General features: G+C 46.1%; 1 protein-coding gene across 1 annotated transcript; it reads right to left on the bottom strand.

The window, feature by feature from the left end:
- Window positions 1-1,288: 1,288 nt before the first annotated feature.
- On the bottom strand, window positions 1,289-15,185 carry SDR9C7 (short chain dehydrogenase/reductase family 9C member 7). The gene is made up of 4 exons (XM_004379907.1): window positions 14,860-15,185; window positions 12,055-12,313; window positions 11,207-11,370; window positions 1,289-1,569 (listed from the first exon to the last, which is right to left on the bottom strand). The coding sequence occupies exons 1-4, from the start codon at window positions 15,146-15,148 to the stop codon at window positions 1,352-1,354; spliced, it is 930 nt and encodes a 309-aa protein (XP_004379964.1). The 5' UTR covers window positions 15,149-15,185; the 3' UTR covers window positions 1,289-1,351.
- Window positions 15,186-16,795: the final 1,610 nt, after the last annotated feature.

Here is a 16,795-nt window from a genome sequence, read left to right as displayed (position 1 = left end):
TAATTATTCCGGTGATTATGATATAAAGTTAAGTTTGGGAGTTACTGGATTTAATGACCTCTAGGGTCCCTCACGGGGGCAGTGGTGGTTCAGTGGTAGAATTCTCACCTTCCATGTGGAGGACCTGCATTCAATTCCTGGCCAGTGCACCTCATGCACAGCCACCACCCTGTCAGTGGAGGGTTGCCTGTTGCTATGATGCTAAACAGGTTTCAGCAGAACTTGTGACCTAAGATGGACTAGGAATAAAGGCCTGGCAAACTACTTCTGAAAATCAGCCAATGAAAACCCTGTGGATCACAACAGTCCAATCCCCAACCAGTCATGGAAATGGTGCAGGACCAGGCAGCATTTCGTTCTATTGTTCATGAGTCGGGGGATGACTCCACAGTAGCTAACAACAGGGCCTCTCACAGCAATAAAAATCTGATTTCTTATTTCTATTCCTTCTATCACTGTTTCTTCTATCTCTGATACTAGACATTGTGCTCAAAAAACAAATAAGCAATAAAAAACCAAGACCATGATTTAATCATCTTTATATCCTTCAGCACCTACGTAGTGTCTGGTATGTGGTAGGCATTGAATAAATATCTGAAGAATTAATCAATGGTGATTAAATAAATAAATGTTATTTAATGTAAATCCCAATCACCTATGAATAGAGAAATCTAAAGAGAGAAAATTTAAACCTTTGCTTAATATAATCTTGCCTTCCTTGTCTGCTCTATTACATATTTCAAATTAATGAGTTATAGGAATGAGGTTAAGGAGCCCTGGTAGTGCAATGGTTAAGAGCTTGCCTGCTAACCGAAAGGTCAGCAGTTCGAATCCACCAGCTGCTCTTTGGAAACCCTATGGGGCAGTTCTACTTTGTCCTATAGGGTCGCTATGAGTTGGAATTGACTCGACGGCAATGGGTTTGGTTTCTGGAATGCATATTTAAAGACTCAGTAGGAAGGTGGTTGAGATTCTCCAGTGGACTAGACAATCCCACAGTATTTCCCAGTGGGGGTGATAAATGACAGGGTCTCAGGATTCAGCAGCAGTGGGTTGTTCTCTCCTTGACTTTTCCAGTCCAGCAAATGCCATATCCTTTCTAGGTGACGTCTTTGGGGTCAAACCCTAGGCCTCTGAAACTGCAAAGGACACTCCAGGTTTCTGTGGGGGCCCTAGCAGGTGGGAAGAAGCACTGGTCTTCTGTTAAAAGTTACCCATAAATTCCCCAGCAGTGGGTGTCAGCCGAGCAAAGCATCTTTTTTAGTCAAGACCCCCAGGGTGTCGGATGCCCACAGTCCCTTTTCCCACCCCCTCCTCTGCACTCCACTGACCACCCTGGAGCCTTGCTGGTTCAGACACTGTCCGCTGGCCTTGGAAGGTACCGGCTCAGGATAAAATCTGTCACAGGGGTGGGCAATTTAGCCAGCGGGAGGTAGAGGAGTTTGGCATCTAGGCCAGGATTGTATCGGACGCGGGGGCTCCTGGACACAACGGCGTGCTCCATGCTGTTGGTGACATCACTGATCTTTGGACTGGCCAACTGCATCGTGTTTTTAGTCTTTTGAGTATCTGTTTGAGGGCACGGGGAAAAAATTAAAAAAAAAAAAACGCTGTTATTCTTCATAAAAGATAGTTTCATCTGAATTCCATCTGATCCCTGATCAGACCTGCCCCATCCTCCAGGATGCCTTTATGCACACATTCCCTAAATAATCTTCTCTCTCTCCCTGCATTCAACAGTTGTGCATTGAATTCCTGCTATTGCATTAGATGAGTGATTAGAAGACTTGTGTCCAGTTCTGCCACTTATTAGTTGTGTGACCTTGAGCTTAAACTTTCAGCATTGGTAAAATGGGGACAATAATACCTGCCTTGGAGAATAATGAAGATGATTAATAGCAAGTTAGGTGGTGAGGGAGGACAGGATAGAACACATGTGTTTATAAGCACATAGAAAAATTGGAAGAAAATAAAAATGTTTGGCTGATGGGATTCCTGTATACTAGAGCCTTTTTTTCCTTCTGTGTGCAGTTGGCCCTCTATATCTGCAGGTTCTGCATCTGCAGATTCAACCAACTGCAGATCAGGAAAAAAAAAGCCTTTTTTTTTCTTGTTGTTATTCCCTAAACAATACAGTATAATAACTATTTACATAGCATTTACATTGTATTAGGTATTATAAGTAACCTATAGATGATTTCTGCCATGTGTCTGTCAGTTTGTTGTACTGTGGTGGCTTGGGTGTTGCTGTGATACTGGAAGCTTTGCCATTGGTATTTCAAATATTAGCAGGGTCAGCCTTGGTGGACAGGTTTCAGCTGAGCTACCAGACTAAGACAGATCAGGAAGAAGGACCTGGCAGTCTACTTATGAAAAAATTGGCCAGTGAAAATCTTATGAATAGTAGTGGAACATTGTCTGATATAGTGCTGGAAGATGAGCCCCTCAGGTTGGAAAGCACTCAAAAGATGACTAGGGAAGAGCTGCCTCCTTAAAGTAGAGTTGACCTTCATGATGTGGACGGAATCAAGCTTTTGGGACCTTCATTTGCTGAGGTGGCAAGACTCAAAATGAGAAGAAACAGCTGCAAACATCCATTAAAAATCGGAACACAGAATGTACGAAGTATTAATCTAGGAAAATAGGAAGTTTTCAAAAATAAAACAATGCATAAAGATTGATATCCTAGGCATTAGTGCGCTGAATTGGACTGATATTGGTCATTTGGAATCAGACAATCATATGGTCTGGTATGCCAGGAATGACAAATTGACGACAAATGGCGTCGCATTCATTGTCAAAAAGAACATTTCAAGATTTATCATGAAGTACAACGCTGTCAGTGTTAGGATAATATTCATACACCTACTAGGAAGACCAGTTAATACAGACTATAATTCAAATTTACATGCCAACCACTAAGGCCAAAGATGAAGAAACTAAAGATTTTTACCAACTTCTGAAGTCTGAAATTAATCAAACGTACAATCAAGATGCATTGATAATTACTGGCCATTCGAATGCGAAAGCTGGAAAGTTGGAAACAAAGAAGAAGGAATCGTAGTTGGAAAATACGTTCTTGGTGATAGAAACGACGCTGGAGATCGCATGATGGGATTTTGCAAGACCAACAACTTCTTCATTGCAAATACCTTTTTTCAACAACATAAACAGCTATTATACACGTGGACTTGCCAGATGGAATACACAGGAATCAGATAGATTACATTTGTGGAAAGAGACGATGGAGAAGCTCAATATCATCAGTCAGAACAAGGCCAAGGGCCGACTACAGAACAGAACATCAATTGCTCATATGCAAGTTGAAGTTGAAGTTGAAGAAAATTAGATCAAGTCCACAAGAGCCAAAGTGCAACCTTGAGTATATCCCACTTGAATTTAGAGACCATCTCAAGAATAGATTTGATGCATTGAACACTAATGACCAAAGACCAGATGAGTTGTGGAATGACATCAAGGACATCATACATGAAGAAAGCAAAAGGTCATTAAAAAGACAGGGAAGAAAGAAAAGACCAAAATGGATGTCAGAAGAGACTCTGAAACTTGTTCTTGAACAATGAGTAGCAAAAGCGAGTGAAAGAAATGATGAAGTGAAAGAGCTGAACAGAATATTTCAAAGGGTGGCTTGAGAAGACAAAGTATTATAATGAAATGTGCAAAGAGCTGGAGGTAGAAAACCAAAATGGAAGAACACGCTTGGCATTTCTCAAGCTGAAAGAACTGAATAAAAAATTCAAGCCTCAAGTTGCAATATTGAAGGATTTTGTAGGAATAATATTAGACAATGCAGGAAGCATCAAAAGAAGATGGAAGGAATACAGAGTCACTGCACCAACAAGAATTGGTCAACGTTCAGCCATTTCAAGAGGTAACATATGATCAAGAACCGATGGTACTGAAAGAAGAGGTCCAAGCTGCACTGAAGGCATTGGCAAAAAGCAAGGATCCAGGAATTGACAGGATACCAACTGAGATGTTTCAACAAATGGATGCAGCGCTGGAAGCACTCACTTGTCCATGCCTAGAAAAATTGGAAGACAGCTACCTGGCCAACTGACTAGAAGAGATCCATATTTGTACTCATTCCAAATAAAGGTGATCCAACAGAATGTAGAAATTACTGAACAATATCATTAATATCACATGCAAGTAAAATTTTGCTGAAGATCATTCAAAAGCATTTGCAGCAGTACATCAACAAGGAACTGCCAGAAATTCAAGCCATATTCAGAAGATGACGTGGAAAGGGGGATATCAGTGTTGACGTCAAATGGATCCTGGCTGGAAGCAGAGAATACCAGAAAGATGTTTACCTGTGTTTTACTGACTATACAAAGGCATTCGACTGTGTGGATCATAACAAATTATGGATAACATTGTGAAGAATGGGAATTCCAGAACACTTAATAGTGCTCATGAGGAACCTGTACATAGACCAAGAGGTAGTCACTCCAACAGAAAAGGGGACTACTGCATGATTTAAAGTCAAGATAGGTGTGCGTCAGGATTGTATCCTTTCACCGTACTTATTCAATCTGTATGCTGAGCAAATAATCTGAGAAACTGGACTATATGAAGAAGAATGGGACATCAGGATTGGAGGAAGATTCATTAACAACCTTCGATATGCAAATGTCACAAGCTTGCTTGCTGAAAGCTAAGAGGACTTGAAGCACTTACTGATGAGGATCAAAGACTACAGCCTTCAGTATGGATTACACCTTAACATAAAGAAAACAAAAATCCTCAAATGGACCAATAAGCAATATCATGATAAATGAAGAAAAGATTGAAGTTGTCAAGTATTTCATTTTACTTGGATCTACAATCAACGCCCATGGAAGCAGCAGTCAAGAAATCAAATGATGCATTGGGTTGGCCAAATCTGCTGCAAAAGATCTCTTTAAAGTGTTAAAAAGCAAAGATATCACTTTAAGGACTAAGGTATGCCTGTTCCAAGCCATGGTGTTTTCAGTCGCCTCATATGATGGGAAAGCTGGACAATGAATAAGGAAGATCGAAGAAGAACTGATGCCTTTGAATTATGGTGTTGGCGAAGAATATTGAATATCCTATGGACTGCCAGAAGAACAAACAAATATGTCTTTGAAGAAATACAGCCAAAATGCTCCTCAGAAGCAAGGATGGAGAGACTTTGTCTCACATACTTTGGACATGTTATCAGGAGGGATCAGTCCCTGGAGAAGGACATCGTGCTTGGTAAAGTAGAGGGTCAGCAAAAAGGAGGAAGACCCTCAACGAGATGGGTTGACACAGTGGCTGCAACAATGGGCTCAAGTATAACAACAATTGTGAGGATGGCTCAGGACCAGGCAGTGTTTCATTCTGTTGTACATAGAGTTGCTATGAGTTGGAACCGACTGGACGGCACCTAACAACAGAGATGATTTAAAGTATATGGGAAGATGTGCGTAGGTTATATGCAAATACTTCACCATATTATATAAGGGACTTGAGTGTCCGTGGATTTTGGTAAACAAGGGGGTCCTGGAACTAATCCCGCATGGATACCGAGGGTGGACTGTACTTCCTAGCGTTTCCAGATGTTCTACAAAAGCATGCCAGGAAACAATGTTATTAAATAATAATAATACTTTTCCTGCCTTGGTCATAAGACCACTGTGGGACTCGAATGATCTAAGGCACAGACAGGCACCTTGTAAGGCATTAACAACTGTGACGGGTTATTCTGTCTGCATTGTGGACATGGGGGTGGTGTTGGGTGCAGAGCACCCAAGTGGTCCAAGTTGGTCAATGCTTACAACCTAAATAGGAGATAGGCCACGCTGTGCATTGTAAAGGGGCCAACCTGTGCCTTCGCCCTAGGGCTTTGGGACAGAGGCAGGTCGGTGGGACTCATACTTCAACGAAAGTCCAAGCACTCCTGGATTAAATGGCACCTGAGAGTCAAACTTCCAGGATATGGGATTAAGACTTTAAAACAAAGGGGGAGCCAAAGCTTCCCTGACTCTAGCGGGTGGTTCAGGAAGGCCGGGGATTCACTCATACAAAAGAGAACACCTGAAGATACCACTGGAGTGAGGGCATTGGTGGGTGGTTGAGGGAAGGGAACCCTTTTAAATGAGGCAAGGAATAATGTTGTTCAAGTCTCCTTCGCCTCATGCTTCTTCACCCCAGACTCTGAAGAACTCCCTCTCTGTTTCCTGAAGAGGAAACAGCTGTGGTGAAAATACCAAACTACATTTTGGGGTCCCCAAAAGAGCTATGCTAATTTAAAAGCCAGACAGCCAGACTGTCCCGAGATTGATAAGGACTTAGGAAGCCAACCTTGGTACTCCAGCCTTGGACCTAACACAGACCACTACCAGCAGGTCCAAGGCAGGGAGCATTCAAGATGAGCAGGGCTATGCACACTCTCCTGGAGCCAGGGAGACTGTGGGCTGACAAGGTCCAGGCAAGCTGACCTGAATAGTTGGCTTTGGAACTGGGCTCTGACAAGTGGGGAGAAGCTGCTTAGGGAGTGGGGTGAAAGAAGGTACCCAGACAGGGGAAGCGGTGTGAGGCACATTCTTTCATTATTCACTCAGCTCTTTATCGAGCTCCTATTTTCTGCTTGGCATCCTGCTAGTCACTGTGTGGGAGAGGAGACAGAGTTGGCCAGCTAGCCCCTGCCACTCTCCTAGATAGTGAGGAAGAATGTAAGCTTTGGATTTGGTCACCTAGGAAAGCATTTTTGTTATTGTGGGTTTAAGCAAGGTAAAGTCTATGAGGTATCAGGGACCAGGCTTTGACACTTTGTATGAACCCAACAGCTGAATTTCTGTTCTCCTCTCCTTTCCTAGGAATAGGTCCTGGACTTCTGATCTAGCCCCTCCCCAAGAAGGGCTAAACCAAAACAATTGCCACGGAGTCCACTCCGTCTCATGGCAACCACATGCGTATCAGAGTAGAAATGTACTCTATAGAGTTTTCAATGGCTGATTTTTCAGAAGTAGATTGCCAGGCCTTCCTTCTTTCCAAGGTGCCTCAGAGTGACCTTGAACCTCCAACATTTCATTTAGCAGCTGAGCTTGTTAACTGCACCACTCAGGGACATCCTAGCTTCTTTAAGTTCCTCTTGCCCCAGAGCCTTCAGGCAATTGTCCTTTCTCCAGAGAAAACTTCCCTACCCACCCGCCCTGTCATGGATTGAATTGTGTCCCCCAAAAATATGTGGCAACTTGGTTAGGCCATGATTAACAGTATTGTGTGGTTGTCCTCCATTTTGTGATTGTAATTTTATGTTAAAGAGGATTAGGTTGGGATTGTAACACCCTGATTAAGGTCACATCCTTGATCCAATGTAAAGGGAGTTTTCCTGGGTTGTGGCCTGCACTACCTTTTGTCTTAAAAGAGATAAACGGAAAGGGAAGCAAGCAGAGAGGGAGGGACCTCATACCACCAAGAAAGCAGTGCCAGGAGCAGAGCGTGTCCTTTGGACCTGGGGTTCCTGCGCAGAGAAGCTCCTAGTCCAGGGACAGATTGATGACAAGGACCTTCCTCCAGAGCCAACAGAGAAAGCCTTCCCCTGGAGCTAGTACCTTGAATTTGGACCTCTAGCATACTAGACTGTGAGAGAATAAATTTCTCTTTGTTGAAGCCATCCACTTGCGGTATTTCTGTTATAGCAGCACTAGATGACTAAGACACCCCTTTTTCCACTTCCCAGACACCTGATACTTATTCTTCCTCAAAGTCAACTCAGAAAAGCCCTCCCTACGCTGTATTCTAAATTGGGGCCCTGACGCACAGCCCTTCTCTCTTTAAAAACTTGTGCTTCTCCTCCATGGCACTTAACCCACATTTGTCATTCAACGTGTGTGTATTTATTAACTGGGCCTTACGCTACATGCCAGCAGCAACCTCGGCTGTTCTACTCACTCTGACTCCCCACTCCTGCCCAGTGCCTGGCACATGGCAGGCTCTCAGCAAAATATCTATTAAATGAATAAATGACTTTCCTGGTTTTGGTGTCTTGGCTTTTTACTCTATTGATGTATGATGTCCAGGGGAGCACATCACTAAAATTAACTCTTTTGTGCAGTTAAATAGTTCCTGGGTGGTGCAGACGGTTAAGCGCTTGACTACTAACTAAAAGGTTGGCATTTCTAACACACCCAGAGGCGCGTCTTGGAAGAAAGACCTGGCCATCTGCTTCTGAAAGATCACAGCCTTGAAAACCCTGTGGAGCACAGTTCTACTCTGCACACATGGCGTTGTCATGAGTCAGAGTCACCTCCTCAGCAACTGATGGGCAGTTCAATACTTGCCACTGATTTGATCAGTTTATTACATTTAGCTCATCCAGAGTTTCAGGTATATTTTAACACTTCATCACTTTGAATTTTGCATAATTAATATCTAAGGATCTCTTTGCAATACAAGAACTTATAGTTTGTAGTTACCAGTGTAATGGATAAAAGGAGGCTATCCTATCAGTCTAAAGGAGGATAAGAATACTAGCAAACTTATCAAATCATTATTACCATGGTCCAGGTGCTACTCTAAGCATCTTAAACATATTAACTCATTTAACTCTCACAACCCATTACAAACGAGAAAACTGAGAGGTTAAGTAATTTGCCTAAGGCTGCCTGGGTGGTACAAATAGTAAGGGCTTGACTACTAGCTGAAACGTTGGTCGTTTGAACCACCTAGATGCACCTCAGAAGACAGGCCTGATGATCTGCTTCTGAAAAAATCACAGCCTTGAAAAGCGTATGGAGCAGTTCTACTCTGCTCGCATGGGCTCACCATGAGTCAGAACTGACTCCACAGCAACTGACAATAACAAGTAATTTGCCCAAGGCAAGTAAGCAAGTTGAAATTTGCACTCAGGCAGCCCAGTTCCAGAGCTTAATCACGACAGTAAATTGTCTCTTAGAGATGTTCATGAAGACCAAAGAAAAGAGAAAAACACATCTGGATTAAGGAAATTTGTAACTAGGCTATGGAGGTCCAGAGGGAACAGGGATGGGCGAAGTCTTTTCACTCTGGCCAATGGAAACCTTCTGACCGAGCAGACTGCCAGCCCCACCTTCTTGGCTAGTGGTAGGGCTAGCAAACTGAAGAGGTGAGATGCCTGCAGAGCTGGTGCCAGCTAATTGTGCCAGAGGCGGTTTCTACGGGCAGGTCAGAGGTGACCCCACACAAGGGCAGCTACAGAGGAGGCTCTGAGAGGCTACTGTCTCTCCAGGCACTTGGAGAGAGCTAGGCAGTTTTGTGAATTATCCCCTTCTGAAATCCACTGGCTCAGCTTTGAGATTAGACACTTCTGAGTGAGTATGGGAGACCTGGTGGCACAGTGGTTAAAGCATTTGGCTGCTAACCTAAAGGTCAGCGGTTTGAACCCACCAGCCACTCTGTGGGAGGAAGATGTGGCAGTATGCTTCTGTAAAGATTTACAGCCTTGGAAACCCTATGGGGCAGTTCTGCTCTGTGCTTTAGGGTTGCTATGGGTTGGAATGACTCAACAGCAGGGATTTGGTTTGGGTTTTCCATGAATATGGGACCTTCTCTCCCCTACCAGGAGGTGCTCCAATAGACATTTTGGTCAATTCCTCCTCCACTGTATCTTCAGGCCACCCCCTCCTCACATTCCCCAACAGCCAAGGCTCCCTGCATCCCCCCAGACTGGAAGAATTGCACAGTTTTTTAGGGGATAGTAAACAGCTGTGATGCCGCTCCTCCACCCTTGAAAACACCTGAGATGCACAGGAGGTCCTCAGCTCAAGGAGAGAAGGGAGCTGCCTGGAGACCCTTCCTTTTAAATACCTATGTGCTCTTTCCCTCTTTATTTAACAGCAGTTGGAAGAAAGCTCCGGTGATCTACTTCCCTATGGATCATAGTTCTATTCTGACACACATGGGGCCACCACGAGTCAGAATCGATTTGATGGCAACTGGTTTCAGTGTGTGCAAGACACTTCACAGATATTAATCCTCTTAGCAACCCTGATATGTAGGCACTATCATTAGCTTCATTTTATAGATGAGAAAATTGAGGCACAGGGAGACTAGGAAACATGCCCAAAGTCTCCTAGTTGGTAAATGGCAGTGCCAGGATTTGAACCCAGGCAGTCTGGCTCTGGAGCCCTGGTGGTGCAGTGGTTAGGAGTTCAGGCTGCTCCAAGAGACAGAAAGGGCCACATAAACCAGAGACTGCATCAGCCTGAGACTAGAAGAATTAGATGGCGCCCAGCTACCACCACTGACCACCCTGACAGGGAACACAACAGAGAGTCCCTGACGGAGCAGGAGAAAAGTGGAGTGCAGAACTCAAATTCTAGTAAGAAGACCAGACTTAACGGTCCGACTGAGATGGAGGAACCCCAGAAAGCATGGCTCTCAGGTTCTCTGTCAGCCCAGAACTAAAACCATTCCTGAGGCTGACTCTTCAGACAAAGATTAGACTGGACTATGGAACATAAAATGATACTCATAAAGGGTGTGCTTCTTAGCTCAAGTAGATACATGAGACTAAATGAGCAGCTGCTGTCCGTAAGTGAGATGAGAAAGCAGAGAGGGTCAGGAGCTGGTTGAATGGATATGGGAAATCAGGGGTGGAAGGGAGGAGTGTGCTGTCATAATATAGGGAGAGCAATTAGGGTCACATAACAATGTATGTAAAAAATTTGTATGAGAGACTAACTTGAATTGTAAACTTTCACTTAAAGTACAACAATAAAATTAAAAACAAAAAAAGAGTTCAGGCTGCTAACTAAAAGGTTGGCAGTTTGAATCCACCAGCCACTCCTTGGAAACCCTATGGGGCAGTTCTACTCTGTCCTGTAGGGTGGCTATGAGTCAGAATTGACTCGACGGCGATGAGTATAGTCTGGCTCCAGCAGCCCTGCTCTTTATCAGTTCTCTGTACTCATCTCAGTGCATTCTCACCTGCTTCATCTGCAAAATTAAGTTTGTGGGGGACAGGTGCCAGGACTGGGCAGCATCTCTCCAGCCTCCGCCCCCCCACCAGTGGCTATGGTTCTGCCACTCCCAACAGTTGCTTACTTGGTCTCTTATTCTCAAACACCACCTGTACCACTAGCCGTGTAACCCCTCAGCCTCTGCCTCATCATCTGTAAGGTGAAAGCAAGCCCGTGACCCTCAAAGTGTCCCTGTCTTTCTCAGACACCCCTCTCCTGCCTGGGGAACTTACAGATGCGGAAGTACTCGTCTCCGTAGCTATCCCGGGTCTCCTGAGGCAGCCGCTCCCACAACTTTTGCAGGTGAGACTCTATGCCCTTGTTGCCCAGAATGGATGTCCGGTAGTTTCCCGGCTCAATGATGCTGACTTTTACCCCAAAATAGTGGAGCTCGCGCCTGGGAAAGAAGAGTTGGGCTCAGTCTGGGGCCTCAAGATTATAGCGGGTCCTCAAGGAGGGTCACCTCTGATGCCTCTGGAGGAGCCTGTCTCCCCAGGAACCTGGAAGGTGCACCTCTCAACCTCTGCACCAGGCCAGGCATTGCCTACATGAAATAAGGCCTTCCTTAGGGTCTTGGCCCTTTCCCAAGTCTGGTCGTTGGTGGCTGGGCAATTTACATTAGGCAAATTTAGTGGGGAGGAAGTCAACTACAGAATCTAGGCCAACGCCTTGCCTCCTTCCAGGTTCCTCCCACTCCCAGCCCCACACCCAACACCCACAAAGGGAGAGGGGCTCTATGCGAGGCCTACATCCTCTTATGAGGGTCTCCCCACAGGCACCACGTAGGCCTCTCTGTCTGTTTTGGGGGAATCTCCCTCTTACTCTTACAGGCACAAACAGGATTTCACTTATTCTGGGATAGGCAGACTGACTGCCTCCATCACCACCACCTCGTCTCTGAATCCCTTTTTCTCTCGGTCCTTGAGGAAGGCCCCCTGAGGTCTAGTTTTCCTCCTGCTATTGTTTTAGCTTCCTCCCTCCAGAATCCCCCTACCCACATGCTATCACCCCAGCCTTCTCTTCCTGAGTTGAACCCTCCAGGACTCCCACCCAGAGTGGTCTGGCACCAGGGCCCAGTCACCTGATGCTGTCAGAGAAGGCCTCAACACCAAACTTGGAGACACAGTAGCCACCACCGACGATAGCTACGCGACCACCAGAGCTGGACATGTTGATGACTCTGCCCCGGGCTTTCTTGACCATGGGCAACATGTGGAGGGTCACATCAATCAGTCCCACTAGGTTCACATTGATGACCTTCACATAGTCCTCCTTGGTCAGCCATTCATTGGGACCACTGGGCAGGCCCACTCCAGCGTTGTTCACTAGGGCCCAGAGACCTGGGGGCGAGATGCAGGGAGAGAGAACCAGGTCAGAATCAGCAGTGCCTATAGGAAAGGACCATGGTCCACTACACACCAGCTCAGGGCTGCTGAGAATGGTTGTGAACAGGTACACAAGAAACAAGACAGGCAGACTTGGGTCACAGGGTCTGGGACTATGATAGCCTAAAGGAAAATGTGCCTTTTACTAATTAGTTTGTCCAGAAGGGGAACCTTTTTCTGATTCACAGAATGTCTGCCAGAGAGCTGGGGCCTTGCCAGCTACAATCCAGGATTTAGCTAATAGTACTTAAGCTATTATCTCTGGGTTAAGAGATATTTCATATCAATGAATTAATGTTTCAATTCCTGCCCCCCTCCCAAACTTTCCCCTCTCTATTCACCTAAGTATAAGACACCAACTCTATTTCATGTTTTACCAAAATCCATCCATCCACCCATCTATCCATTCATTCATTCATACATTGACACATTCATTCATTCATGCATCTACTCTGTGACAATTACAGGGGAAGGCGCTAGAGCCACAAAATAAACAAGACAGGGTCTTATCCCTTAAGGAGCTCACAAACCAGAGAGGAGATAAATAATATTTATAAATAAATATATAAAATATTTACACAAAACAATTATTAAAAAGTGTGATAAGAGCTCTCTTTGAGATATTTAAATTACTAGTACCAGTTGCTGTTGAGTCGATTCCAACTCAGGGCAACTTCACGTGTGTCAAAGTAGAACTGTGCTCCATAAGGTTTTCAGTGGTGGATTTTTCTGAAGTAGATTGCCAGAACTTTCTTCCAAGACACCTCTGGGAAGAGTCAAACCGCCAACCTTTGAGTTAGCAGCCAAGCATGTTAACTGTTTGCACTACCCAGGAACTCCATATTTAAATTGGGTTGGTATAAGTGAAGGGAAATAATGCTAAATATTGTCATTCAACCCTGCAGGGGCCCAGGGTTGAAGAGCCTCCAGTTCTAGTCCTAGTTCTACCTCCAGCCATGCACATGCCACTTCCCCTGTGTAGGCCTCAGAGTCTTCATCAGATTGGACTACAACTGTTGTTTCCAGTCTGTGTTTTGCAAGCCTGAGGACTTTCCAGGCTGAGTCCCAGAATCTGCTAGGAGAGGGAGAGGCTCTACCTTCAATTGTTTTACATATTGAACTACCAAGTAAAATTCCACTTGGAGGGGGAGAAGAACTTTGCTGCTAAAAGCATGTTGTATAAACCTCTAGACGATCTCCAAGGGCCCCCTCCTAGCTTTTTCATTCAAGGATCCCACATGCCCCCACTGCTGCAGCTCCTTCCCTTTCCCCACCTTTGCCTCCACTGACAAGAACACTTTCCACACTCTCCCGCGGGCAGGTGGGTAGAGACATCAGTTATAGTTCATCCCTTCCCCTAGGTCTGGGGTCCCCACATAAGCCATGCCCCCACCCTATCTTCCTGCCTTCCAGTAATTAGAGACCCCAGGAGACCAACTGGCTGGCAGGACTCAGAACCTTCCCAGCGGGAGGGGACTCTCTCATCTTACAGAGGAGAAAATGAGGTCCCCCGAGACCCAAAGACCATGCAACTCAAGTTTTCTCTGTGGAGAGAGTACTCACACTCACCACTACTTCTGATCATCCCTGGTAATCTGCTGTAGGAGAGGATGTACCACCTGCTGCAGAACTATGATCTCATAAGATAAATTAGCAGCAGTTATATTGATGAAATCTACAAGATTAGATAGTGTCTTAAGCCAGGCTCTTTAGAGATATAAAAGAGAGAAGCAAACTAAGATGAAAAATGAAGCAGGGAGTTACTATCCGGCTGCTCCTGGACCCCTGGACTCTACTCTCCCACTTGTGTGGATGGACCCCCAGACTAGTTCTTTAGGACTTTCCCCAGGCTGCTGCTTCTGCAACACAGCCATCCTGTTCCTCCATTTCTTCTACTCACGCCTTGTGTACAGGAAGTTTCTACAGCTAGTTTCCACACAGTCCTTGTCCAGCCCCAGTCCACAGCCTCCTTTCCCAATAGGAGCAGCAGCTCTGACTTAACACATGTCCTGAGGTCAAACCAACATTCACCATGAAAGGAAGAGAAGAGATCTCCCTCTCCCCTGCCGTCTAACTTTGATGCCCCATTTAAGGAATCCAACCTCATGTCCCTGTCCCGCCAGCCTGATCCTACCAGGAAAGGTACTCATATGTCTATAGGAGCTGATGGTTAAGACTGCAGAAATTCCAGATAGGCACTTCTATCTTTAGAGGTTTGGGAGGACAGAGCATATCTTCCTTTCCCTACCTTGTATTGTAGCCCCTTCTCTGTCCCTCTGAGCTTGGGGGAAAGAAAACCTCCTTGGGAAATCACCCGTTCGAATGAACAGACCAAACCATGCAATGGTTTCCAATTAGACTCAGCCAGAGCCCCAACCTCTTTCCCCACATCACCTCCCCCACCCCATCTCGACAACTGAGTCCTGAATGCTCTCTGAGGCCTGTGGGAGAGAGAGAAAGAAAGATAAATGGAGAAAGCCAAAGAATACAATTCATCCCACCTTGCTCGCCCACTTGGTCCCTCACCCACTGGGCTGCCGCCCGGATGCTTTCGGACTTGGTGACATCCAGTACAGTGGTCTGCAGACGGCAGGAGGTATCCTTCAGAAGCTTCTGGGCTCCCTCCTCAGTGAGGCAAGCAGCCAAGACCCGCATGTCCCGATCAACCAGCTGCCGGGCCAGCAGGTTCCCAAAGCCCGAGTCACAGCCAGTGATGAAGACATACTTCTCTGAGAGGTTTCGCACCAGGTTGCAGTTCTTGAACCAGCGGTACATAAAGGAGAGGTCCATATTAGTCGTTGTAGGGCAGGGGTGAGGTGATGGCCAAGAAGGATCAGGCCAGGAGACAGCCGAGTAGCTGGTCCTCTTAGCCCTAGCCGGTGGTCAGCTTCAACCTGCTGGGAAGAAGAGCTCTCCTCCCTTCCACTGCTTGCAACAGATGCAAGGCCCCTGGGTGAGCCACTCTGTAATTTTTATAGGTGGATGCACCAGCACACCAATTAGCCGAGATGCAAGAAATTCAAGTCCAACCTGAAGCTTTGTCACCTCTGGTAGCTGCCTCTCTCTCTTGCCCAGGCTTGGAGGCTGACGGTACCAAGTACAGGAAAGTCCCCAACAGCAATGTAGGTGGTGAGAGGTGGATCTGGTTGGTCAGTCCAGGGGCAAACAGAAAGGAGGACTCAGCCAAAATTGGCCCCTCCTGTAATACCTCTGCCCGACCCTACTCCTGAGCCAGGGATCAAAATCATTTGTCATTAGTGTAGGCATGTAAATAAATTTAATTTTTATTTTCAGGAAAAAATGAGACAAATTCATTAATGCAAAGCAAATAAAAATTGATTCTGTGCCCTCCAAACCCCAAGAGAAGTAAGTTCTAGGTCATCGGTTCTTCATATTCTCTGCCTCCGAGTGAGTCTAAGTTATGAGAGATGGTGAGAAGTAAAGGGTTTGCCCAGTGTGGATATGTTCCCATTGTTCTGTAGGTAAGAGGAAAGCTGGGAAAGGAAAGGAAATGAGACAGAGTGTGAAGTACTAAGGGGCCACACCCAGGATTGCATAAACTGCAGGGACAAAATGATGCTGGGGCCAAGGGTGGTTCCAGGAATCAACCTCCAGAGATTACAACACCCTACGCCTTTCCTGTCTAGAGGGTCTGACACAAAATTGGGGCCCTGTGTTGCCCAGAAGGGAGAGACTCAGGATGCATCTCTATACTCTATAATCTACAAAATGATGGGAAGCACAAGAATCAAATGAAGGAGGTGTCACCATGGAAGAGCCAGCAGGGCTTGGGCATTCTGTACCAAGGGTGACAGAAAGGAGGGTTCAGGTCAAGGACCCAGCCCTGAAAACAGACCTAAAGCTGGTGGGGGATAGAGGTGAGGAGTGGCAGAAGGCAAACCTCCCCTAGTTCACACCTGCCGAAGTCCCAGCAACTCTAGAACTGGATTGGAAGGCATCTCCCAGCCTGTCTACCTCCAGGCTGAGTGAATGGGGCAGGCTTGGTACAGAGAAGGCAGAGGGTCGAGCAGGTATTCCCAGTGGCAGAGGCTCTTCCAGTTCTGGAGGAGATGGGTGAGGCCCAGGGGGTGGCTGGGCTGGGGAAGAATGGCTCAGTGCTGACCCTACCCATGCCTGGGCCTGACCAGCACCTCCAGGACTGCTCTGCCTGAGCAGCACCTCCAGGACTGCTCTGCTGATGGCTGGCCAAACAGTGATCCCCTTGGGCCCAAACATCCAAACATCCAACATCAGAAAATGCAGTGTACATACTTGCAGGGGAGAAGGAGGGAGCTTCAGGATCCCGATAGAGGGCTCCTCCCCCAAGGCTGGGACAGCCTCCCACTCTTGGGTGACAGTCCTCCCTGATCAGTTGGGACCTGAGTCCTGAAGAGGACAAGCAGACAGTCACTCTCCCAACTCCCACCCCTTGCCCAC

This window comes from Trichechus manatus, unplaced genomic scaffold, assembly GCF_000243295.1.
Source record: "Trichechus manatus latirostris isolate Lorelei unplaced genomic scaffold, TriManLat1.0 scaffold00069, whole genome shotgun sequence".
In the NCBI taxonomy this organism is placed as follows: Eukaryota; Metazoa; Chordata; class Mammalia; order Sirenia; family Trichechidae; genus Trichechus; species Trichechus manatus.
Note: the sequence above shows the minus strand (reverse complement) of the source record. Positions and strands in the feature narration are given on the sequence as shown.